Source organism: Myodes glareolus, chromosome 19 (genome assembly GCF_982192425.1).
Source record: "Myodes glareolus chromosome 19, mMyoGla1.1, whole genome shotgun sequence".
Classification (NCBI taxonomy): domain Eukaryota; kingdom Metazoa; phylum Chordata; class Mammalia; order Rodentia; family Cricetidae; genus Myodes; species Myodes glareolus.
Window position 1 is genome coordinate 18,330,178 of NC_142044.1, and position 26,790 is coordinate 18,356,967.

The 26,790-nt window shown below is 43.1% G+C and overlaps 1 protein-coding gene across 5 annotated transcripts in view; it reads right to left on the bottom strand.

Moving 5' to 3' along the window:
- The window catches only part of Enpp2 (ectonucleotide pyrophosphatase/phosphodiesterase 2), a 115,091-nt gene that overhangs the window by 16,444 nt on the left and 71,857 nt on the right, over positions 1 to 26,790 (bottom strand). For 2 of the 5 annotated variants that reach the window (XM_085678971.2, XM_085678974.2), the window contains exons 12-19: positions 21,233 to 21,341; positions 15,316 to 15,441; positions 12,643 to 12,674; positions 11,806 to 11,933; positions 9,967 to 10,054; positions 9,732 to 9,819; positions 8,414 to 8,598; positions 5,012 to 5,063 (exon numbers count right to left, since the gene is read on the bottom strand). In XM_085678971.2, coding sequence (XP_085535097.2) covers positions 5,012 to 5,063; positions 8,414 to 8,598; positions 9,732 to 9,819; positions 9,967 to 10,054; positions 11,806 to 11,933; positions 12,643 to 12,674; positions 15,316 to 15,441; positions 21,233 to 21,341 — 808 coding nt within the window. Of the gene's footprint in view, positions 1 to 5,011; positions 5,064 to 8,413; positions 8,599 to 9,731; positions 9,820 to 9,966; positions 10,055 to 11,805; positions 11,934 to 12,642; positions 12,675 to 15,315; positions 15,442 to 21,232; positions 21,342 to 23,386; positions 23,543 to 26,790 lie in introns of all 5 variants that reach the window. The other 3 variants (XM_085678973.2, XM_085678972.2, XM_085678975.2) reach the window with 3 other exon arrangements.

Here is a 26,790-nt window from a genome sequence, read left to right on the forward strand (position 1 = left end):
CAGTAACATATGCTTAAGATTTACCACAAAATCTCTACAAAAAAAATAAAAAACCTTTCCTTTTCCTCTGTCCTTCCTCCTTCTTTGCCTTACAAGACCTATTATCGTTCACAACCATTTCAGCCTCCATGGGAACAGATTCCATGCTTCTAGTCACACGTTCTGCTTTCCAATCCCATCATTAAAGCATTCTCTTGTAAGCCGGAGGGTGGTGGCACACTCCTTTGGTGGCACACTCTTTAATCCCTGCACTTGGGAGACAGAGGCAGGCATCTATGTGAGTTCGAGGCCAGCCTGGTCTACAGAGTGATTTCTGGGACAGCCGGGGCTACAGAGAATTCCTGTGTCGAAAAACCAAAAAAAAAAAAAAAAACACACACACACACACAAACAAGAAACGCTCTGTTGTAATTCATCTGTTTGCTAAATCTTGCAACAGAACAATCCCTTTCTGAAGACAGGGGCTAAATCTGCTTTATAGAAGTCTGTCTCCAATAATAACAATCACGTGTATACTCAGTAACCAGTTGACAAACGAATTTAAAAAATATATCTGGGTGTCTACATGCGGCCTGCCTAATAAAATTTTGAGATAGACCACGCTCATCAGAATCACCTCTAGTGATGATGTAAATTTATACGTGACAAATTCAGGTGTATGGCCCATGCAAACTCTAGGCCCTCACTTCCAGCTAGTTAGACTTTGTCACCCTAGTCTTTTGGGTAATCTTCAGTCAGGTGCTGTCTGCTGCATTATTCTATTGAAGGGTGTATTAGAATGAAGGAGCAACTCTTCCTGAGCACAAACTCTGCCTGAGCAGTGCCTGCCAAGGTGACATTAGGAGTCTGCAGTGAGAACAAGTGTTTGCATCTGTCAACAGGCCAACAACCACTGTAGCCTGAGACGGTCGCTCCTGATGATCCCCTAGGAGCGTTCTCAGAAGATAGCACGGAGCTTGTGTCGAATCTCAGCTCAGCTCTCCCTTGCTCTCAACCCTTGACTTCCCAATGCCCTGTATCGCTCGGAACTGTCGCATCACTGAGAAGCAGAGACTAGAAAGTGCCAAGTTCCGTCTTCAACCAAAGCAGCCATGGTTATAGCTATAGCTAGTCAGTAAAGGGTCCAAACTCAACTTCAACACCAGCAAAGTACACTGGTGGGTAAGAGATATTTAAATGGAGCACCTAGCATCAAGACTTGAGTCCTACGATAAATCACAAGTGATTGTGGAGCTAGTTACTTTCCAAATGCTTTCTATAACATGTGCACAGACACGCCCATACTGCGGAAAATAAGAATGCCACCTCCCTTCTTTCACAACACAACTGAATCTTCAAAGAAAAAAAAAAGAAGCCTACAGGAACAGGAAGTATTTCAGGATTTGAGAAGGTCCCAGAGATCACTGAACAATAGTCAAAATTCTTCTACCCATTAAGCAATAACTACTAAGTCATTTTATATATATATATATATGTATATACATATATATACATACATACGTAACACATATATATATATATATTAACTTCATATGATGTGTGAAGTTCCAAACATACATAGGCATTAAAATGATTTGTGTTTCTTTTCATACGGAGGTGATAGCGTGTTCTTGCTTAAGAAAATGTGAAGGGTTTTCTACCAATGGAGAAGAGACTACGGCAATAGTTGCTGGTGTAGTTCTTCCTCTTCTGGCTCTAATGCCAGGATTGCCTGTAAAGAGAGTCGACATTTTCCATGAAATCCATTCCTTCCTCCGCTGACTCAGTATCACAAGGAGATGAGTTTTCATTGCACAGCAAACCTGCCACTGTTTGTGACCGGTAAACAGTGGCCATTATGCAACCCAGACTCAGAATTTACCACCTACCTAGAAATAGTCTGACTTCAGCAAACCGGTCACGAAGCCGACAGTTTGCTTCCTCTTTATTTTTACAAAGGCTTTGATTGCATAGCAATCTACGCATTAACAGCAAACCGGCACCTAAGACTAATCCAAGACTTTCTGACCTCAAATAGGCTCCAGCTGTTTCACGGCTGGCATTTGCAGCTTTCACATGTGCTCTCCATAAATGTCTGACTTATTTCATAGTGTATGACATTACAACAGCAAGACAGAGATGCCGCAGTCTTATACAGGACTTATTCTACAAAATATCAGCCATCTGCCTCTCTACTTTAAACTAATAAGCAAAATCAGGACTATGTTACATTTGTACATAGACTATTAGATTTACAAACTGCTTTATAAGGCCCAATACATCTCTGAAGTCAGAAAGTCAAAGGAGTTACTCTAAATACAATACATGTGCAGGCATGAGCGTGCATACCCACTCACACATACATAGACACACACTTGCATGCACACACATACACACATGTGATTTGTATTCACCAGGTTCTGTTGTAGCAGACATGGATATTTTGAATGGGAGCCTGGATGCGTGATACATGAGACAGACTCAGAGATGCCCCCTTCGTGCTGGAGAGAAACACATAAGACAGAGCTAATAGGGGGATGGAGATGGAACTCAAGGGACATAGAAGAGGGAACACAGAGATTCACACAAAGTGCAGAATCTAGCCAAAAAAGTGGTTTTCACATGGGAGACAGCTGGTTTCATTTCGGGTCTCTCATATCCTTAAAAGTTGTTTCCTGTAGGCCATCAACAGGCCAAAAAAAAATTCATGCTACTGCCATGAATTGAGCCTGAAATGTCCCCACAGGCTGGCGTTTGAGTGCCTTCCCCAGCTCGTGGTGCTGTATTGGGAGGATAAGAAATCTGAAGAGGGGTGCCTCGGGCAGGCAGAAGTACATTACTAGGGACAGACCTTTGAAGGTGATAGCCAGGGCCCTGGTTCAATGCCTCGCTCAGCTTCCTGTCTGCCACATGCTCCAGCCACAACCATGGACTGAGCTATTCCATTATGTCTTTTCCTTCATAATAGACTGAAACTATGAGCCGAAATAACTCTTTCCTGCCTCAGATTGGAGCTGACAGAAATCCTTCACAGTGATGCAAAGGTCACTCACTGATCCAGCTATTGTGACTTTCCCCTAGGAGTTTCTGCCGTTCTTTGGAAACCAAGGGCTAAAAACTGTCAGCGATGCCATTCTTTAAGAGAAACCAGAGTCCACCTCAGCTAAGAGCCCAGCAATACTGAGTGAGGACATATGGCTAGCCCCCGACAGACTTCACACAGGTCTCTGTTAGGTCGTCTGCAAATATGTTATTATTATGTAGCTTGGTGTCCTTGTGGGACTCCTAACAGTGAGAGTAGGAGTGTCTCTGATTCTTTTGCCTTTTCTTAGGACCTTTTTCCTCCGGCTGGGCTGCCTCTTCCAGACTTGATAAGAGGGTCTGTGCCTAGTCTTATTGCATCTTGTTAGGCCGTGTTTGGTTGATAACACTAGGAGTCCTGTTCTTTTCTGAAGGGAAACGGAGGAGCGGTGAATCTGGGGAAAAAAGGTGGGGGAGGGGCTGAGAGGCATGCAGGAAGGGGAGGCTGTGGTTGTGACGTGCTGCATGATAGGTAGATAGATAGATAGATAGATAGATAGATAGATAGACAGACAGACAGACAGACAGATAACACTCATCAGTGACACATGTAAGACACTTAGGATCAACTCTGAGCAAAGCTGCATAGAAGTCACCTCACCGACTACAGCTCCTTCTATCCCTGGCAGCCTCAAGTTCACCAGCCCCAGCGTCTCTTACATGCTTGTAGGAAGTGCTGGGTTAAGGGAGTGATTGTGTCATGGGAACACAATGACATCTCAGCAACAGACTAGAGGCAGACATTGTCAGTCAGATGGAAATGTTTATGACCAAGAACAGGTGGGGTTTCCATCAGCGTGATTACGAGAGTCCATGGAAAGCCGTCGGAACGATCCAAGCAGCAGGCTTTTCTATAGAGCACCTTGGTGCTGCTTCTTCGGTAATTAACTATTTGGAAATCATGATACACCCTATTCCATCCCCCTGGCAACTTGCATGTTTGTTGTTGCTGTCGTTCCTTTATCATGGCACTGCAGTACACTAAAATTTAGGCGCCAAACTCTCAAGTCATTTGTAGAGTTTGTGGGGGATAAGCAAAGCCTCCACCAGCAAAGTCCTGCCTGTGTTACTGTGTTATCCAATTACACGCCAGAAAGCTTGTGTGTTTGCTGATCAAAGGGCAAAGGGGGAGGGTGGGGATGCAGAAAAGGAAGATGAAGATGTTTTATAGAAAGGAAGTGAGGCAAGTAAATAAAACCTGCTGCTGCCTTCCTCGACCTCTGCTTATTCAGACAGGAAACCATACACGATAGATAAACAAGACCACATGGCTGAAGGGATGGCTCCCGGAGAATCTGTGTGCATTGTTAACACTCGATGTAGGGCTACCATGCTGTTCTATCTGCTTCCCCAACCCAGACCCCTTTTGTCTCAAAAAAGCATCCCATCTACTGCAAGAAACCTTCAGAGAAGCTCCTATTCTAGCTTCCAATTTTCCAGAACTTCAAAATCAAGAGGAAGATCTAGATATGGTGGCTTATGCCTTTAATCCCAGCACTTTGGGAGACAGAGGCAGGCAGATCTTTGTGAATTGGAGGCCAGCCTTGTCTACATAGTTAGCTCCAGGACAGCCAGAGCCACATAGTAAGACCCTGTCTCAAAACAAACAAACAAAATAAATCCAAAGGAAGGATTAGCCTGATAGATTGTCTTATTGTTCCTAATTATTTTCTGTCCTAACCTGCAGCCGTGCAAATTGCAGGACAGCACCCCAGTGGGAAGAATAGACTCTACGCCATCGGCATCATGAGTCTCACTTGGACTGGTGAGCTGTGGGTAGAAGAGGCACCACTTGATAAAAGCAGAAGCACTGATGTCCAGGGCACAGTTCTGTGCGCTGTTGAGTGCATGGTCCTCTGGAAAAGCAGTGAGCCGTCTCTCCAGCTCCTGTCTTCCATTTGTAAAAACTAAACGTTAAACTGATTTTGTTGATTTTTGAAGCCGCTCTTACCTTCTGTAGACCCTTTGGTGTGGAGGCGTTTATTGAGCTCTTCCAGTTTGTTCTTCCCATGTGAAAACCAGAAAAGGAAAAAAGAAGGCACGTCAAAGGGGTTCTTTCTTTCTCCCTTCCCCTTCTTCTGACTCAGCACTTTGCTCAACTCCAGGTCTGTCAAACCCTCCTGGGCAGCTGCTGCTTAATCTCCCGTTTGCATCCCGAGCTTGCCCCCTGTGCCTGTGAGCACCTTCATTAACCTCCTTGTGGCTCAGTTTTCTTCCCTTCACACTGTGTGCAATCATGGTAGCTTCTTAGGCGGAGAAGGATGGGTACAGGGGCACATATATGTAAAGTAGGTACAGTAGTGCCTCAGATCTAAGATTCTTTCCTGTCTGCACTAAAATAATCCACCAAACCAATATATAAAATGGTTCTTTTCAAATCAAACAGTAATGACTCCGTACTTTTGGAGAATGATGGAGCAATCCTGAATGATCGTTGCTCAGCATTGCACCTGACATGGATCCCCGAGACCCTTGAGCACTCACCATAAAACCCCGTTTACAAAAATGTCCTCTGAGAAACTGTAAAGCTGATATGTGAACATTACCAAATGCTCTTAAAGAGGAAACTTGACAAAAACAGTATGCTCTATTAATATATCAAATGTACCTAATTAACATGAAAACTAAGTGAGCTAAATGTTCAGATGCAAATACACATGACTGTAGCCCAGAAATAATGATGCATCAAACAATCGCAGGCTTCAGAGCCTACAACAGCAGTCACATAAAAATTTTCCATATGCAAAACTATACCATAGGTTATTTTGAGACATGTTAAGATACTTTGCGTACTATTTAAGAGCTATATATAAGCAAAGGAAAAGTACAGAGTCAAGCATGAAAATTAAACATGACTTTTGGGGTCCCGATTAATGCTGTGTTGGAGAAGAAACCTTGATAGAAAAGAAAGAAAGAGATAAAAAGAGAGAGAGAGAAAGAGAGAGAACAGGAAGGGAGAAAGGGAGGAAGGAACTATAGCGTCCTCTAAATGCCTAATTGTGATCCTCTTGGTAAGTTGGTTCCTATTGACTTTGGCAGCCTCACACCTCCAGCTTCTGAGCCTTGTCTCCCTTTCACTGTTAGCCTCCCAGATTCTTATCAAGAGCAAAGGTAGGAAGGAGGTAAATGTGGGGATGGGAAGGAAGGACAAACTGAATTCCTCTTATTCTAGAGCCTACAAAACTGTGGCTTCAATGCCTGTGGGAATCCTGAGAGGGGATCGATGGTAAGGGAAAGAGATTGCACAATAGGAGAATTACCGTCTATTTTTCTGAGGCTAATAAAAAAAACTCATAACTAAACCTATAATTAAACAGCATATAAAAGTGGAATAATGTCCTTGCTTTATGCAAGCATCTTCTCAACTCTGGAAGCATTGATTCATTTCTGCTAATAGAAGCACTGGTGGGGTTGCACTCCTCGCCTGCTCCTTGCATGGGCAGCACAATTGACTGGAGTGGGGGGAGGGGAGGCAGCTCTGAGAATGAGTGTGGGAAATCTGGCCCAGCCCCCCCAACCCATGGTGGCCTGGGAGAGATACCATGCTATCCCTTAGTCACCTGCGGCAGGTGGAAGAGCTGGACCAGAGGTCATAAGAGCAGAACAAAAGAGCTGTCCTTGCCCCTTGCCAGCTGCAGTATTCCAAGAGTGGACCTGCACCTCACCTGGGCAACACAATAGAGCTGGCCCTGAAGGTATAGGTGCAGGAGAATGGACCCTGGGGGCATGAAAGCAGAACTGGTCCCAGCCCTTGCTCATGGCTGCAAGGGGTGAACTAGCTGGGGCAATGGCAGAGAGCTCACCCTGGCTGTGAAAACGGGGAAGATTTGGCAGGCTGACCAACCCTGTAACTACCCAGACCCAGAACTAGGGTTATGGAGTCGGCCCACCCCATCTATGATCTGCTGGAGCTTGTGAAAAGGCAGGTCCTGCAGACCCAAAGGTGCAGGATTTCCACAACCAGGGAAACCGCAGGATATCCGAGAGGAGTCCCAGTGAGGGCCCAGCATCGACGGTGTAGCAGAAACCAGGGGCCTTGAACCAGATCAATGACTCTGCAATGAACACTTGCAAGTAAAGCCATATGGATAAAAGCGTAAACTGTGTGCCTCACTGTGTCACATTACAGCTTCCATGACAAGATCTTTCTTTCTTTTTCTTTTTTTGTTTTCTCTTACATTGTATTTTATTTCATTGGGGGAGGGAGGTTTCAAGGACAGAGGGCACACATGAAGAGACAGGGAGATGAATAGGATAGAAATGCATGATATGAAAGATGAAAAGAGAGGGAGGAGGAGAGGGAGAGGGCGGAGTGGGAGGGTGTTGGGAGAAGGGGTGGAAATGGAAACTTTTATAAATTAATAAACTTTTATAAATTAAAAAAAAGAAAGATGAAAAGAATAAACAAAAAAGTTAAAAATGGAAAAAGAAGCAGCATTGGTAGGCAGTCATAAAAATCCTAATCAACTTAAAAATTCAATGAGCGAATTACTGCTTAATGCTTTGGGGGTTTGTTTTTTGTTGTTTGCTTGTTTTGTATTTAAAACTTTCCCAGTGCGGTCTGGTGAGTGGTATGCCCCCCATTTACGCTGCACCTTCCCCGTCCTGCTCTGTGTCCTAGAAGGGAGAGTTCAGGGGCTGCATTAATGAATACACTTGTTCTTTGGCTTACAGCGGATCTCAACCATGGAAGACACCTGGAGTAGAGTAAAGGCGATAGAGACGAGGGTGTTACAATACCAGGTCACAGGTCACAGTGCTGGGGCTGCAGCATTCCAACAGACACAATTCTCTTTTTTTTCCTCCCTCCCATTCTTCCCTCCCCTCTCCTGCCAATCTCCCTAGTAATTTTCTATCTCCCCTCGCCTTTCCGGCCTTGGAAGGTCTTCTGCTAGCTCCACAATGTTTCCCATTTCCCAGTGACTTCTGTCCACAGTGCCCAGGTTTTGCAAACAGTTCTCCTGAATCCCTCAAATCTCAAGTGTCTTTCAAAACCATGGCACAGCTTCCCGTTATCTCTGAGGGTGGTGAATCACTGGTGATCCACAATTGCACAGAAGAGCAAGCTTCCGATTACAGATTGTGAATCCAGAGAAGAGCATTGCTACCCTTCATCCTCCAGGCCTGTGCTGTCTGAGATGGTAGCCTTGAGCCATATTCAGCTTTTAATAGTACTTAAATTTAAAAAAAAATCAAACTAAAATTTCCATCCCTCTATCGTACCCAGTCACTGGCTCCATTCTGGACAGCAGGAACAGTAATCAATGCTATTATCACAGAAAGTTCCCCTGGACAACGCTTTAGACACCAAACAAATATATCACCATGGAAAAAGCATAAAGATCATTTCTACCTTTGGCTCTACCTTATCATCACAGGTGCAGCCCAGGTCAAAATCAGACTGGAGGTACATGATCCCTGGGTAACTGGGTCTAGTAACTTCCTCTGGGATGGTTGGCCTAAAGGTATTTGTCCGCAGTAAGTGATTCAAACTTCCGTGGGTCCCGTTATTGGGAGCCGGCTTCAGTTCTAGGAGATCTGACGGAAAAAAAGAAAGAGACAGAGGTGGCTCTTATTTGTTCTCGGATGAACTATGGTAAGAGCCAAAGTCGTTCACCATCTAGGAGTCTATAAATATTGAACACAAACCACAATTGGACTAAGTTAGCATATCTGCCACTCCTGTCACACCTTCTGAACCTTTCTGACCTCACAATGCCTTGCTAACACTTCTGGAAATAGCTCTGTTCATTGCTAGAGTGTGAATACAGACATTCCCAAAAACCCTGTGTGGAGAAGTAGTTTACTCAACCATTGCCCATGTGTGCGTGACAATATTGGTACCATCACCCTCCTGTACTTCTGTGGACTTTTTAAACCCAAATTTTGAAATAAGACATAATCAATAAATACCCACAGCCTACCCTCTAAGGCACGCCACAAAAGTGTGAGGACATTAGTAGGTTTTGGCCATGTGCCTTGACGGGCTACCAAGGGATGAACGGGTTGATTTCACAGTAAGTGAATGGTTGCCAAGTGGGCATACAGTGACTTGCCTAAGCCGAGAGGCGGGACAGTGGCAAGCTAGCAGCAAACCTAGGGAAAGAACCCAGGAGACCCGACTTTCAGTCTCCCCCTCTAACCACCAGACTGGCACTCCCTTACTAAATAGGAAAAGCTGTCCTCATTCAGCAATGAGAGGCTCAAAGAAGGAAAATAATTAGGAGCACATAAATAGCTGGCTGGGGTGCAAGCTGGCCAAGCTTTCGCTGGGCTGCAATGTGAGAGAGGGAGGTGGGGGACGGCTCTGCCGGCATGGAACTCTTGCTTCATCGGGTCTCTGACCAACGGTGTCGAACTGTAATGCTATGTTGGATCAGCCAACGGCTGCCAACAGCAACACTATGAAAAGTCCCCATTAGTCAACTGTTGAAGGGACACAAAGAAGCCTTAGAAGGGGGTGACATTCTGTCCTTTGAACCAATGGGCAAGTTGCAATTTTTTTTTTCAGGGAGAGAAGGCCTTAGAAAATAGACTCCTCATTTCTTTTTCTAGTAGTAAGGAAATTCACTGGCCAAAGACTGTTTCAGCGAGTTTGGCTGAACTAGTGACTGATCGCATATAACATCGTAAAGCTCGATTCATCGAGTTTGATTGAACACGTGACTTACCGCACATAACATTGTAAAGTTCAATGTTTTCAAATGGAGGCACTTTCGTCCTGTACTTAAAAGTCGGACCATAACCTACAAAAACAGTCTTTCAAAAGAAATGAAGAGAAACACAGTTAGCCATCCCTCCTTCCATGAGCAGTGTCTCTTCTATTGTCTGAATTAGCCCTGTGATTCCCTCCCCCTTCCCCTCCCTACCCCAGAACTCAGTTTCAATTCAGTCTTGAGGTCATACCTGCATGCTGTTGACCTTGTTATCAAAGCCATGGTCACCCTGGAAAAAACATTTTCCTGATGGCTTCTTATAAACATCCAAAGGTTTCCTACATTGAAACAATTTTATGATCAGTTAGGATTCTGCCCCAAATCATGCTGATAGAAAGCAAATTTGAGATACATAGGATCCCTGAAAAGGCCTGTCTGAAGCCCAATTGTCTCAATCTTAATTTCATCATTCCAATAGCAATGACAGCTATTTCTGTTCATTCCTCTGGTGTTATTCGCTTGCATATTACCCCAGGTTAAAGGGGAAATTTTGAAAAGAACTCCATGTACTCTCCATGACTCCTGCTTGGACTGAGGAGCTCTCCCTGCTATGTGCTCACCAGGATCAGTCCCAAAACACAGAAGGCATCTTTACACATGTGATGTTGAGTCAATTTGTGGCATATGCAAACTTACCTAGCAGGACAGTAAGACCAGAGTTCATGAAGTGGTCAGTTTAACACTAACCATGGCATAGCTAACAAAAGTATGGCCTTGCCTAGAAAATGTAGAGGTAGGGAATGAAAATATTGCCTGCAGGATATTACAATTGTTTAATTTTACCTTTTGTGACAGAAGGACACCTTTTACAGAACTGTTCTGTGAACTCTTCTACCACCAAAAATGTTGCTGCTTAATAATTTAAGTATTGCCTAACTACAGGCAGGGAACATATCAGCAAACACTAATGCTTGGGAAAACAAGGAAAGCTAATAAACAAGTTTCCACCCAAGAGTAACTTGGATTTAGAATAGTGATATGTATGTGTAATAACTCCACAAGGCAAGAGTGAACTTCAGAAGGGTTAGCACCTGCCTTGCTTGCTCATCTAGTGTCATCTTTCACTTAATTTCTGCTCCAAGACACAGTTTTTTCATATAAACTAGACAACTGCATCATTGTTTCTCTCCCTAGGTGCTACGACAGAGGACATAGTCAGTCAAAATATTTTGACCACATCTCTATAATGTTTTTACATGGAATCTTGTCTGTTCTACATGGTTCCAGTGATTTCTGGGTTTCATATCTGTCTTTGCATAATCTCACATATTTAACTATTTGGTCTTTTACAGTTATAGTAGATTAAATGTCCAAGTGTTTCATGTTGAGACAAAGTTCCTAGAAGACCAATGTTTTTCATTATCATCTCACACTTAGCCATTAACCTTTTATAAACTACTGCCCAGCTCAAGTATTCATCATAACTATTCACTTAGTACTACAAGTATATTCATACGCTTGTCTTAAGGTCAAAGTTAAAGGAAAAAATGCATGAGAATACCCTACTTCTAGGGCTACCTAAAAATGACTAAATCTACGGTCATTGACTCTTTAGAAGTGGCAGAGCTCCCAGCTCTGCATCAGGTCCCAAAGCAAAGGGTGGTTCTCCTTGATCTGGGAGAGCCTTTTGTAGTTCAGAAGAAGGCAAACATCAGCTGTGTTTTAAGCAATGTAAAACACGTCCACAGCAGAGGTTTCACGATTAACATTTCCAGGCACTTTCTACAAACACAGCTATAGGTAACCATGTCAACCAAGACCACACAAGCAAAGCCTTAGTTGTATTTCGAGTTGTTCAAGGGGAAAAAAAATCTAGAGTGTCTCCATAAAACTTGGGCACAGAGTTATATGAGAAAAGACCCAGCAGCTTGAGGTGTATTATTTCTCTTCTCATAGATGATCTACCATACAAAAAATTCCAAAGGAGATTATTTCCAGTCTGGATTTTTGTTAATAAAGACCAAGAACCAAAGGGTTTCCAGATGACAGGAAAGTGCTTGAAAAAACAGAGACAGGCTCCCCACGTTACCTTGCAATGTGCCATCTACGATCCACCAACAAATGGATGTCCTCGATTCTTCTATTGTTAGCATAGTGCAAACGTTTGGGAAGGTGCTGCTTCATGTAAGGCTTAAAGTGCTGATCTGGTTTTTTACACTGAAATACAAGTGAATACCAGTGTTACAGAGGGATGTTTTCTACCAAAAAAAAAAAAAATGCTTAGATAGACTGTGTCTTGAGAGTTGAAGGCAGTGTTAGCCCAACAAGAAGACGGTTAGTGAATAAACGGAATTTGCTATCCCCTATTAAATAATTTATGCTACAAGCAAATAGGTTCCAAGGGAGTTAGACAGTTTTAGAAAGAGACCAGAGGTTAATAAAGAACCTGAGGCAGTTTTGAGATAAATTCCTGACTCTTGAGCCTAAGACTGAGGGTGGTTCCAAACTCAAGGTCTTTCCTGACAGCCTCGGTCAAGGAGAGGGAGGAGGAGTGGGGGGAGAGCAGAAGAGGCAGGCGTGCAGATCTGACGGGGTGTTCAAGCACTTTGAAGTCTCTACCTGCGGGATGGGGCGGGGGGGGGGAGCATATAAGATGGGGATAGATCTGTTTCAGAGTGAGTGAAGAGCAAATACTTCTGCGCTTAATAGGAAGAACAAAGCCTCGGTTTGTGTCATCGCCAAGACCATTGGGGAGTCTACCGTTGACCATGGGCCAGAAGTTTTGAAAGCTTAGGGGAAACAAATACACAGGAGCGCAGGTCAGTGAGGAAAATGTTCCTAACCACCCACAGGGAAGGCAAACATGGGAAGGTGAGCGCGTCGCAGCTGCTCCGAGGGCAGAGGCCTAGCGGTTTGCAACACTTACCGTAAGATTGGCAATAATGGCTTTAGGGTCATCTGTGCAAAGAAAGGGAGAAAGGGATCAAAACGTCATCATGAAGAGAGGCGATTTTTACAGCGAGACACTCAGCGCCTCCACCCCATTCGGTGTCGTTTCCAAGAGATGCGTAATTGAGTGCAGGTGTTTAACATTTCAGTGACAGAGCAGTCAACAAGTAGCACACATCCTGCAGCAATCTGCCCTGCAAGATGCAGGGCTCCTCGTCTAGAAGGGAAGTCGGTCCTCCTCCCGCAGCACAGGAGGACCGCTAGGTAACCTGCGGCAACCTTTCCCAGCGAAGTCCTGTGCAGCACCCGCTTGAGTTTGTTTGCAATTACACGTCAGGAACTGAGCTGGTCATTTTCAGGGGTCTTTTATTATCATCATTTCCTGTTTCTCTACACGGTTTTGGAACAAGCGACCCTTTGCAGCAAGATGAGTTTCCTAATGCAGCAAGCGAGCTGTTTCCGTGGTGACGTCAGAGGTCTAATTGCATAGGTGAGCACTCCTTTCCAGCTGCAGGCTCAAGTGTGTGCTGCCTTTTTTTTTTTTTTTTTTCACAACCAGGAGACAAAGACTATTTCAGCCTACACTCAAACTAGCTTAAAGTACGACTATGTAAATGATGGGTGTGTGTGTGTGTGCTGGATCTTTTTGTCAGGGTGTCCCTCGGTACGGACTGTGCGGAAAAAGAGATTGTAGGCTGCCTGGGTTTTGTTTTGTTTTTTAAAAGAAGAGGTTTGCCTCAATCTGTCATTATAGAATCAGGAGAAGAGGAAAAGCAGTACTCAGGAGAGATCCGGCTTTCCCAGGGCAGGCCTCCCAGGGACAGAAACATCAGCGAGCGAGGCTTGTGTATATCCTTCATTCCCTGCTGTAATCCCCAGGGCTTGGTGCTTAGTAAGCACTCAGTGAACAAGAAAACAATTGTTCATATTTGAGGAGAATGCGGGTTCCCTCAAAGTATACACATGCACACACTAAATACTGTCTTCAGAAACTTAGTCCTACAGCTCTGAAATCCAAAGGTAAAAACGTTGATTCCATTCTACTTGGGTTTTAAGAGCCACATTTAACGGGAAGCAAGCAAGTGATGGCGGTAATAATAACTAAGTCCATGCTGAGCACCTATTTCTCTCTGAGAGCTTTGGGGCCTTTCTGTCTGATCATTCGTAAGGATGCCGGGATACAGGGACTATCAGAGCGCTCACTCAGCCAAGTGGTTTTAGAAGGCGAGGGAGCTTGCACAATGGAACACAGCACAAGGTCCCAGTGAGCCAGCCGTGCCCCACACTTCTGTACTCACTGACCTTGTGAATCACAGTCTTCCAGGGACTAAACAGAATAAACCCATGTCCTTTGATAGGTGAGAGCCGTGGGTCTCAATTCTCCTAATGCTGCAATCCTTTAATACAGTTCCATAGACTTATTTTTGTTGCTACTTCCTAACTGTAATTTTACTACTGTTGTGAATCGCAATATAATTTTGGAGATCGAGGTTTGCAGAGAGGGTTGTGACCAACAGGGCGAGAACTGCTGGCTTAAAGAAATTAACAACATGGGACAATTTCGTCCTCAGACACATCCCAGGAAATTCTTAGGAAATACCAGTCCTTCACCTTCACTGATCATCATTTCATGCCACCCAGACCATTTTGAATGAGATAAGGGTGGAGATTAAGAAACAGCAAGTGGGGCTCGTATCCAGTGCAAGGGAGCAAAGGTGCTGGGGCTACAAAGGACAGAAAAGGACATGGAAAAAAGTAAGAAACACCAATATTTTGTTGATTTCACAACGTTGACCCTGGAATGCATCCCATTTGTGTTGACTTAGGAACATAGCTTCGGAAAAATTTAAGTTTCCAAAGCTTTGAGCTTGATGTCAGTGGTTTATTATTCTGAAGGTTCTATTTTAACGAGGCATGTCCGAAGTAAAACTATATATATTTAGAAACGTAGCGTATAGGCTTATATGAAAATGCCCTTATGTGCTATGCACCATTAATATATACAATGGAAAAAAACTTTTTTAAGAATTTAAAAGAGGATCCACATGGTTTCCAAAGTCTAGATGGCAGTGAGACAGACTGAAAGTTTGTGTTAGTGGTATCTCACACCCTCAACATGCAAAACAAGTTCAAACAAAGGCTCATAATTCTTCGAGGTTTTTTTAATTTCTAATTCTTCAGAATAGTTAACAATATCTAAGAATGTAGTTTTTTTTTCTCCTCTCATGTGCTCTGAAGATTACTTTGAGAAAAGGACAGAGCCGGGAAGTACTGGGAAACTTGAGGGTACGCGTGTTGGTTCTGTCTTCACCAGAGGGAGCAGTCTGCCCTTGATGCCAGAAAACTCACCCCTATAAGTAGATATTTATGTTATAAACATGCTTCAAATTAAGTGCAATTTCCATATAATAAAAACGAGAGCAAATGTTCAGTCATTGCTACTCTATGCCCAGAACCACTATTGATTCCTGTCCAATTAACCAATTACACATTGGTTAATGTCCACAAAAGTCTTCATAGGTTACATGTCTTTATCATCAGATGAGAAAAACTGAAGCCCAACCAGGATTTCTCTAGCTTCAGAGAACAAGTCTTTACCTTTTCCATTGGTCATTAGTTGAACTACTTAATATTTGAAGAACCAACTTACATTTAGGATTATTGCTAAATTTGGATCGAATTCTTCCTAGCGTCCCAGGAACTAAAGTAATATCATCGACGTTAGTCAGATAGTTGCTCAAGAACTCAGTTCTGTCACATGTCACGTCTTCCATGCCTACAGGGACAGAAAAACACACATACACACAAGTGCTGTCAGGCAGTATTAAAGTTGAAACCCTAAAACATTCAAGCAGACACTGGAGGTGACATTCTAACATTGCTCTAATTAGATCAGAGCAACTTAACAAAAGGAAACTTCACCTTTGAGATTGTTTTGAAATGACATTTTAAAGATGTATCTTTATAATCTTTCTCTAGATATTCATCTAGCCATACCATAGCACATAGAGGAGAAGGTTGAAAATATGTCACCTCAATTATTATTTTGAGTTATTGAGCAAGAACAGTAAGACAAAAAAGTTATGTTTGAGGGCCAGGGAGATGACTCAGTGGGTAAGCGTGCTTGTCCCCAAGCCTGACTACCTGGGTTTGACCCTTGAAGCCTATTATGGCACAAGGAAATAACAGACTACCACAAATTACATTCTGACCTCCTCATGAGTGCTACTCTCTCTCTATCTCACAGCCACACAATAAATAAATACATAAATAAACATAAGCGTGCTTGAAAAACACAAGCTATTGACAGTCATTATAAACAATATTCATTCCTCAGGGAGAGGGAACAGAAGGAGAGGAGGGAGGGGAAGCTGTGGTTGGTGTGTAAAATAAAATTTAAAAATTTAATTTAAAAATAAATAAATAAAAATTTAAAAAATTAAAAAGAAAACTATTCATTCTTTAAAAATAGATCCAATTGATCTTGCGGAAGCCTAGGATCTCTACCCAACGGAGGGGGCAGAAGGGAGACTGGAAGGTGAGCGCACAATCCTCAGGCAGGTCACGGGGTAGGTGGAGTTTTCAGCATGTGTTTATGGCCTCTCTCTTAATAAGGGTGGTCTTAGATCACAAGGATGGGCAGAGAGAACAGTGAAGTCTATATTCCCACCTAAAAATGGAGACCAATGGTGGTGTCAGGGAAGGGTGTGGCTCTGTGAATCTGAGGTCCCTGTATGAACACAGGGACACAGATAGTGCACGGAAGGCAGTAAGGTGGTCCTCAGGTAGGTCACCAGAGGTCATTTCACATCTGTAAAGTTCTTTATAATCACAATCAAGCTGTTCTCCTCAGTATACAATGAGCAATTTTTATACCAGAAAGTATTTATAACCGTCCAGCAATGCCAAACAGGAAAGATGTTAAATATTTCTAGAAATCAAAACATGGGAAACTACTAATACCAACAAGTTGTTTATCACTCATCATAAACAAACAAACAAACAAACAAACAAAAGGTAGACCCTATTGCTTCAGGATTAGGGAGAGAGTGGCATAAATGACTGGAAAAAGCTCTTCTACTTCTCCTTTACAAAATGTCATTTCTAGGGCTGAGAAGATGGCGCTGTGCTTAAAAAGTACATAGCGTTCTTGCAGGGGACCAGAGGTCAATTCTTAGACTGCTAGTCAAGGAGATTACAAGTGCCTGTTACCTTCAGCCCCACAGGGATCTGACACCTCTGGTCTCTGCCAGCAAAGAAACTCTCTCTCTGTCTCTCTGTCTCTCTGTCTCTCTGTCTGTCTGTCTGTCTGTCTCTCTCTCTCTCTCTCTCTCTCTCTCTCACACACACACACACACACACACACACACACACACACACACACGCATGTGCACAAGCGCACATGTTCACATACACACATATTTAAATGCTTCCTGATCTCCCTCTTTCTAGTACATCTCCATTCTTAAGGATAGAGCCACAGCTCCTCACTCTGTCTTCACTGTTGGCCTTGGGTGTTGCTGACAATACAGGCAAAGCAAAAAATGAGGGACAGAAAAGCAAAGTCAGTTCATATGTCCACCCAAACTGAAAAACAAAATAATGCACAAAACCAGGTTGTAGGCTACGTAACTGGAAGTTAGCTTCTGCCACACAGAAAAGGTCGAGTGAGGGATTTTTTTTTTAACCAACCAATATTCTTTCCCACCCTCAAATTTGTTTTCTGCCTTTTAGGGAAATTTTTAACACTTTGAAAACTAATTTAAGTCTTTAGATCATAAACTCTAGCCACTCTAGAGATCTAAATCTCATAGAAATCTTCATGAATGTTTTTTTAGAATTCCCATGTTGACCCAGAACAGCGGAAGTTGACGGTGTAGCTGGTGTCACCCCACACCTATCGTTTGACTCTCTGAAGTTCTAGTTATCTGGTAAAAAAAACAACCCAAAACATATCAATGAGAGATTCCAAAACCCAATAACTTACAAATTTGAAATTGCCATTCTAAATTGCTTAATGAAATTGATTGCTACCCTGTTCCCTTCTGCTCAAGGCGTAAGTCAAACTTTTAGCCAGTGTGTCTGCGCAGTCGTTAAGAGAGATCACATTCATATAACTTTCCACAGCGTGCCCTCCTAATTGATGTGTTTTATCACTGGCAATTGTTGCTAATCTCTTACTATGTCTGATTTATCAATTATATCTTATAGTTACAAGTGTGTCCGGAAAGGCAGACAGGTGTATCAGAAGAGTGCCAACTGCAATGGCAGACATACACTAGGAGTCAGAACAGATCCTCCTTGGATCAAGGGAGACCACTGAATTTCCTACCACAATCTAGTACGGTACTATCCTCTAAGATGGAAAATAAATGATTCTACATGGGTCTTAAGAGTTTAAAGAAATGTAATCCAGAGTGGTCCAGATCTGGTAAAATTCCAATGATCATGTTTGGCAATCCCGGCTCTGTCTCTTCTCTCTCTAGATTGTTTCACTGCTGTTGGGCAGTCATCATGGGTGGCGCTGCAGTGCGCGTGGGGAGAACAGAACACAGCTCGGTGGAGCCAGTCCTCTCTGCACCCTTTCACAGGTTCCATGGAACTGACTCAGGTCACCCGGCACACACTTTTCCTCGCTGAACAATCTCACTGACTCTCTTTTAGTTTTTAATATCAACTAGCACGAAGGAGTAAAACATTTTAATATAACACAATCATATTGCATTTTTTAAAAGTCTTTTCTTTATTTTTTTTGTTCCAGAACAGGGTTTCTCTGTGTAGTTTTAGCTATCCTGGAACTCTCTCTGTAGACCAGGCTGACCTCAAACTCAAAGAGATCCTCCTGCCTCTGCCTCCTGAGTGCTGGGATTAAAGGCCTGTGCCACCACTGCCCAGCATGTGCTTTCTTTTAACACTGAAACTTTCAACATGAAAGCGCTAAAATAATGAACAACTATGTGTTCTAGTAAAACGTTGCCCCAGAAAGGGAAAAATCTCCACATTCAGAAGAACAGTAGACAGAAAGAATCTTCTGTTCCTACATTACATCTCAGTAGTCGCTTCTGTAGTTCCAACACTGAGCAAGCAATCTCCCTAGGTTGCAGAGAGAATCAGTCAAATGTGCCCACAGTTTCTCTAGAATCTGCCTCCTTCCCTTCCCTCCAGACTGAAGTCCCCTGTGTGGAGTGTGGAGTCCGTGTTTTCATTCTGCAGATGAGGGAGTTGAGATTCACAGAGGCAGATTGTGTAAGGGTCATGGTGCAACCTGAGCTCCACAGAAATCCATTCTGTCAAAGCCCAGGGTCGCCTGAAATGCTAGGCAAGATGCCTTCCAAAAAAGAGGAGCCCTAGCTTCCCAGAACCAATGGGTCCATTCATTCCGCAATCTTTACATTGTGAGAGGGTTTTACTCTGCGTGTGACCTTTATGGTGCTCCGACATGTGACTCACTAGGACCATCCGCTTCTTAGATGTCTGCCTCCAGCTTGTGAGTAAATGCTCTCCACACTTCTGGGCAACTTAAATTGAATTAGTGTGTCACAAGCTCCCAATTTCCATCCTGTCTGCAGCTTTCCACTAAGCCAGACTAGTAGAGAATAATCTTACAGAGGGTGTCATTTAATCCACTCAGGGAAGCAAGTTAGCGCCCGCAAACCCCCCACCCCTTGCCCAGTTTCTCAGATCTTCTAGAACGCTCTGGATATAAAATTTCAAGGGCCAAAATATGACTAAGGAGACTCACTAACTAGTATTAACAGAACTGCGAAGAAATCAATCAATTTGGATTTTTATTTTTAAACGCTCTACTAGACCTACTAGACGGAACAGCCCCAAATTCCAAGGTCATTATTATCGTTCACAGTTTGATAGTTTCAGAACATTGGTGGCACACTCTAGAACTGAGTCTGCATGTCTATGAAAAGAACTGTTCTCTGAAAAATCAAGTTAGTGGTAGTGAATATGTAGCTAGCTAGATTGTATAGTATTAGAAGGAGCTATGTAGGCTGCTGAGATAAAGAGCCAAACAGTCTTGCTCAGCTGTGAACCCAATGAACGACAATGACCAGTGTGGCAAGATGCTCCATGGGTGTAACCGTGGCATAAATGTGATACGGGTAACCAATCATTCCCTGCTTGGGTTCCAGGCCTGCTCTATAGGAGGAAGCACAAGTCTGATAACGTAAATTTGGCCAAGAATACATGGCTGATGAACTTATAAGCCCCAGGGGTAAGCCTACTCTTATTCAACTAAGAGGACAAAGTATCCAAATGCCCTCTAAAGTTGTGTTTCTCTAGCCATAGGGTAATGAATCTTTCAGAGCTCATCAGGGTATTTTCTTTGTGCAATGGACAACAGTTAGTGCAGAAACTCACAACTTGTCAAAGGGCAAGAAAGGATCTGTGGCGTGCTCAGCCATAAACGGAACATCTCTATCACGTCTCTTTCCCCGAGGCTCAGCGACCATTGCAGGGTGGAAAGAGCATGAGATCTAGAGATTGGAGCTGGGGCAAGAGAGAAACAATGTCTTCTGGACATGACAGGACCGCTGCACTGATGAACTCACAGCACCTGTGATGGCCTGGACCAGATGAAGACAGTCAACATCCATGATGGAATGGGGAAGGAATCATGAGACTCCATTCTAACTGAAGAGCTATTGACAGTTGATGAGCCCTAGGGGAGGGAAAGTTGGTTTTCTTTAAGGATACATGTCCTGGTAAGTCTACCATGTTCCAACAGATGGCCCCACAGTCATAAATATATGGGTAGCTTAAACTGCACTTAGTGGCTTATTTTTTTTTAAAGAGGCTATAAGGATGGGAGGAGTTGAGGAAGATTGAGTTGGATCTGGAAGGAGTTAGGCGAAAGGTTGAGTGTGTGTGTGTGTGTGTGTGTGTGTGTGTGTGTCTGTGTGTCTGTGTGTGTGTGTGTGTTTAAAGAAAGAAGGGAGGGAGAGCAGGCCATTTCCTACACTACTTCTTTTTCTTAATGGTGTTCTGTGCTGAGGCTTTGAACTCCCCCCTGAGAACTCCAGGAAACCATTTGACTTCACAGAGGCAAGAGACTATCACCTGCTATGCAGAAGTCCAAGAGGAAGTCATTAATAGCATGCATCAGATGTCTGCAACATTGCAAGAGGAGACAGAGTTTTGCAGAAAGGCCTCTCCTGCAAAGAACATGAGAATGCAGAAATATCTGGGTCTCTCTAACTGTTGTATCATGACTTAACTTCTTTCCCTATCCTGAAGCAATTAAAAAAAGAAGAAGAAAAAGAAAAAAATTAAGAACAGAACCGTGGATTCTAAGAGCAACGATTCCTTTTCTCAGCACCCTAGGAAATTTCTATTGTTTGTTTTGTTTTGTTTGTTTGTTTGTTTGTTTGTTTGAGACAGAGTTACTCTGTGTAACCCTGGCTGTCCTAGAATTCATTTTGTAGACCAGGGTGGTCTCAAACCCACAAAGGTCCACCTGCCTTTGCCTCCAGAGTATTGGGATTAAAGGGCTGTGCTACCACTGCCCTGCAAGACTTCTATCTTAATAACAAAGAATAGGAATGAAGTCTTACCATGGTCTCCAACAAAGATAACATTCACACACCGATGTAGTTTGAGCTGTTTCAGTCCATCCATTAACTGCCCCACGGTTTTGTCAATCTCCCGCAGGGGATTTGTCATCTGTAAAAAGCAAGTTAGTCCTCACAAACTTATTTATGCATTTTTAACCTTTCGATTTCCATAGATCTTCTACTCTTAGAACATTCTGGAAAGAAAACTTCCGGCCCAGAGGCAGAGTTTTGTCTAGGGAATATTTCCCCACTATTTCCCACACTTTTTTTTAATGGAAAAAAAGCAAGAAGCTCTCCTGATCCCATCTTTTTTGAAAGGTTTTGATGTGAAAATATCACGAATTGCTGAGGCGAATTCTTTTTGAGGTGCAAAATGGCTTTTCTAGTTCTATGAGGGAATAGGAAAAGAAAGAAAGAAAGAAAGAAAGAAAGAAAGAAAGAAAGAAAGAAAGAAAGAAAGAAAGGAAGGAAGGAAGGAAGGAAGGAAGAAAAAAAAGGAAGGAACTGAACAGACGGTCAGACAGCGGAACCCATGTTCTCTGTGTAAAATCACCCAACTTTGAACTATGTCGAGAGAGAGAGAGAGAGAGAGAGAGAGAGAGAGAGAGAGAGAGAGAGGCTGAGGGATTCACAAAGCACTAAATTTAGAGATTAAAACCATCACCTCCTCCTGGGAAACAAATCAGGACATCATTAATAAAATAGGATTCATCCCTTGTTCCGAAGACCCTAAATGCCCACCTTAGAGAGCAACCAACTGCCTGCAAATGAAGCTGTCCTAAGCCAGGTTACTGCTTCTCGACCTCACTCTTTACAAACAGATTAAATAAGAATCACCAAGAATCCTAACAAACAAAAACGAACTGCAGAATGTGTTCTGTTTAGACTAATGAAATACAAACTCCCGATTCTTCTCCGAGGAACATTTCCAAAGCCCAAGAAACTTTATCCACCATCTCCCACTGACTGTATCTTCAACAGGAGTTCTGAGCACCCACGTGTACATCGGATCGCCTCCCTAGACTCATCTGACGACGAAACGGAAAGATTTTTATGAAACCTCATAGTTTAGGTAAATTCTACAACTTAGATAACAAACACACACGCATATATCCAAGATAACCAAAACGAAAACAAGAGACCTGAGCATCACTTCCAACCAAACACATTATGGCCTCTGCCATTTGAATCTTCTCAGGTGATTCGAGACCTTTCCTTGTATCGTTTCATTCATGAAACAAGGTGGCAGCATTTTCTCTTCACGACAGGCGACAGCATTCCAAATCACAATGGAAAGCTGCAGAGTGAGATGTGCCACAAAACCTGAAGGGACTAACAGATGTGAGACTACGCGGTATTTGTCTGAGAAACACACACTGTCCTCCAAGATCCGTGTCTAGACATGGAAACACGAAATGCATAACACATGTCTATCCTTGGCTCGGAGCTATTTTCCCTCATTCAATGGGACAAGCCAGGTAAAAATCCAGAACCTACGTCTTAGCAATCAGGTTCATAAAGAAGAATATGTCTCAGAGGAATTCAAAGGTTTGGGGAAATCCTTCAAATGAATAAGCAGAAGGTTCTTTTGAATGTAACTGTTGAAAGTAAACCCTGTTACTATCACTCTGAGAAAAACATGACGCTCTGCCCATCATTTTCTCTTTCCTGCTGTCTCAACTATTCTCCTGGCCACAAAGACCTCTGCTGGTCTCAGAAAGTAGACACTACTCACGTAAGTCCGCATTCTGTCGTCAAGTTCTAACCTACACTGCTGTAGAAAAAAAAAAAAAACCAAACCACACCCCACTACCTTCTAGAATCTTCTCAAGAGGCAGCACCACAAGCCACAGTGACTTTTTTTTTCAAGCAGAAACAACAGCCATCCAAGCTGTCCCTCCAGCGTAAACAGCAACATCCACGTGGAGTCAACTAACTTTAAAGAGGATAAAAGACTCCTCTTCTTTTCCCTGTTGTAAGGAGAGTTCAAGATGTCTTCACATCACCGTTAACCCCTGATGGACCAGATGGCCCTGGACTCAAAGCCAAGAACCATGCACCAGTTATCCGAAACCTTACCCAGACTATTTTCAAACCGAGGTACCAAAGGCAGCCCTGCCCGCCGCAGAGGTTTGGAACAGTAGATAAACTTACTTTGTCCTGACGAGCTTCCGCTGCATAATGATCCATCCTATGCAATTTCCTTCTTCTTTTCTTTGGAGGAGAAACTGGTCTTTCCTGTCTCCTCTTAGGGGCAACTTTCCTCTTAGGTCTCTTAGCCGGAGTAAGAGGTGAGCCATAACTACACTCCTGTGCTGGCGGATAGAGATGTCTGCACTCAGAAGTCGTCTGCCCCCCTGGGCCAGATAGTAAAGCTCATCCCATCTGGGGTCAGCAGAGTCTGAGATAAGAAAACTAAGTTCTCCTTAAGGAAGAACACATTAGAAGGGGAGGCCATTCAGGGCCCTCTATAGAGAGAAGCCTCTGCCCTGGGTCTCAATGTGGTCCCAGCTTCATGGCTGACCACAGGATGTGATTTCAGAGGCTCTAGTCATATAGGTGCTTTGGGCTGAAAAGCTCATGTTTGGATTCATCTGAAAGTGACATTAGGCAAGCTGCATGACTCCTGGGCTGTAAATAGACTGTCCCTTGGTTACAGAAATCTCTCTGTGCATGGAATACTAGCTTGTAACCAGAGTCAAAGTCACTTGGTCACCTCAAGATGACAATGAGGTTCAGGTAGGCGGTTCCAGTTCAGTGACTGATGGACATCTATCTGGTCACACGATCAAATATATCACAGGGCTCTCAGCTTGCATGTTCAGCCAAGGACAAAATGAAACAGAAATAATAAACAGTCCCCATGGGTCCTGAATGAACTCGTATACATCAGGACTTTCAGCAGGTAAGAGGAGCACGGGACTGCGTGTTTAGAAATCCTTTTTGAAAATTCGAACTAGGAAAAGTCACTGAGATTTCTTCATCACAGTAGAGAGATGAAGAAAGGCTCCACCCAGAGTCTTGATACGGGAAGCCGGCTCCCTCCCTGTCTGAGGCAACAGTGATTCCCTAAGTACTGTCTGGAAACCCAGAGAACGGTAACATCTAACCACCAACTGAAGGAAGAGGTCCCAGTGCTGGAGAAAACCAGCCCCTGATTTGCTGATGGTGCAAAGGTGAATCCAAGCAGCAGGCCCTGCCGTCTACCTAGCTACCTTATCTCTTGGCAGAACTGTTCCAAGAGCCATTGAGGATGCAGGCAGGGGCAGAAAGAGGAACAGCGTTAGTGTCACCAAGGGGAGCAACTGCCATGCGGTTGCTCCATTCCCAGGGCAAGCGAGCGGCTGCAAGAGCACCTCTCTTCTGTCTCACCCTCTCTCTCCGGCAGAGCAGTCGAAAGTCACAGCCCCGTAGACTATGGTCTGGTTTGCTTTGGTTTTAATGCTTCTACTTTAGGCAAAACTCCATGAGAAGAGCAGGAAAAGGAAGAGGGTTTTTTTTTTTTCCATGTCATGGTCACCGAGTACATTCCGCGAGCGCTCAAATCTGCCCATCAAACTCTAGGCCATTTGCAAAAGACTCCAACATTCCAAAGACGCCCAGAGAGAACCCTTCCAATTGCAGCAGGTTAGAAGAGCAGAAGGAACGGAGTTTAAGCCAACTGAGTTTTCATCCAGTCATGACAAAGGCATTATCTCTTTCTTCAAATGTTAGAGGGAGACGAAAGCTAAGTTTTTCACTGACCAGCCATACTTCAGCCTGAATTTAGAAGTTTTAGCCTGAGGTTATTCAGAGGATGGGAGGGAGGGGGGTGCGATCGTCCCTGCTTTTCAGAAGGATTCGTTCCCATCTGAAGGTCGGGACCAGCCAGCCAAAGCTCTGCCTCTAGGCCCAGAAGAGCAGCCAAACAGGAAGTCACAGGGGAAGCAGAAGTCAAAGAGAAAAAAAGATTGTGCCAATAATCAAAAGCAAGCATATTTTGAACATTCACCATTACACTAGGAAACCAGGAGCAGTATGCCATTCCTCGAAACTGTTAGCCCCGTGTTTGGCCGTCTCAGTTAACAGCTCTTGAGACTCACCCCGAAAAACAAGTATACTCAACTATTAAACAAACAAAGAACAGACTTCAGTTGAATTTCTCTTACTGTACCATACAGCTTTCTGCCAGCGAGAGTTATTCCAATTAAATTTCAAGTGCAAGTGTTTTCTTGTTATTTATAAAATGGTATGCATTTTTAAAAAATAACCTTTCACCAAGTGTATGGTGCTCTCATGCATACTTAATATCTGAGGACACATGACTGTGTATATGTACATATATATATATATATATATAAATGTACATTTATATGTTCATGATAAACATGTATATAAGCCATTCACACTTATGACTCAAGAGAGGCTTGACTGACTTGCTTTGGTTTTATTTTAAAAGCACAAAACCATTTTGTCTTGATTTCAGTAGAAGTAACTAGAACCATATGAAAAACAGTAGAGTCGGGTGGTGGTGGCTCACACCTTTAAGCCCAGCACTTGAAAGGTAGAGGCAGGCAGATCTCTGTGAGTTCGAGATCAGCCTGGTCTACAAAGTGAGTTTCGGGACAGTCAGGGCTGTTACACAGAGAAACCCTGTCTCAAAAAAAAAAAATAGTTAAAAATTCAAAAATCTGAAAATGTACTTTTCTTTATGAGAAAAATATGAGCAGGCTATCATATATTCTAAGGTATGCAATTAATAATGTTTACCCAACAGATAGGGAAGAAAACTACAGTATTAATACTGAAAAGAACACAATGAGAATACTTACAACTCTTAGTTCAAAAATACTATGGGGAGAAAAGACTTGTATGTTTATAAGCAATTATGGACATAGAAACCATCATTATACCAAATTAAAGCATTCTACACCTTGCTCCATTTAGTCATTGCTCAGCACTTCAGAACAACTAGGTTGTTTCTTACTCAAAATATACCTGCTTTCGCAAGGTAGTTGTAAGGAAACCACACACATCACAAACTCAGAGATGTCCCTGGGAAAGAACACTCACTGCTAAGCCATATGATTTAAGGAATCAGATGTGTGATAACTCATGTGTATTGTTAAGAGCCAGCTCTTGCCTGTAATTTGAACATAGTTGTTGATAAGTGGCTTCACCCATCCCCTCTTCTGTGGGAAGGTCAGGTTGTTCTGTGGGAAGAAGGTTCATGGTCTGGGAATCTAACACAAATCCTTCATTTGCCAAGGAACCAAAACAGCCCCAAACGTCTTTAAGCACCGGTCTCAACTTTCAAAAGAGTGGCTATATCAATATCAATTCCTGGTTTTTTTTTTCTTTTAAAGGATAGTATTCAGACAAAGTTGACTTTTTAATAGAGCACATGGAACTAGTTAGGTGTTTAGTGGGGTGGATTTTTTTTTCATTTTAATAAAATCTGGTTCCTTTAGTTCATTTTAGACGAACCTCAAAAAAAAAAAATCTTCCCAAAGACAAAACAGCCATCCTTACTTTTTGTGTCTCATGTATGCAGATCTTTATCTTGTTTCATCATTTGT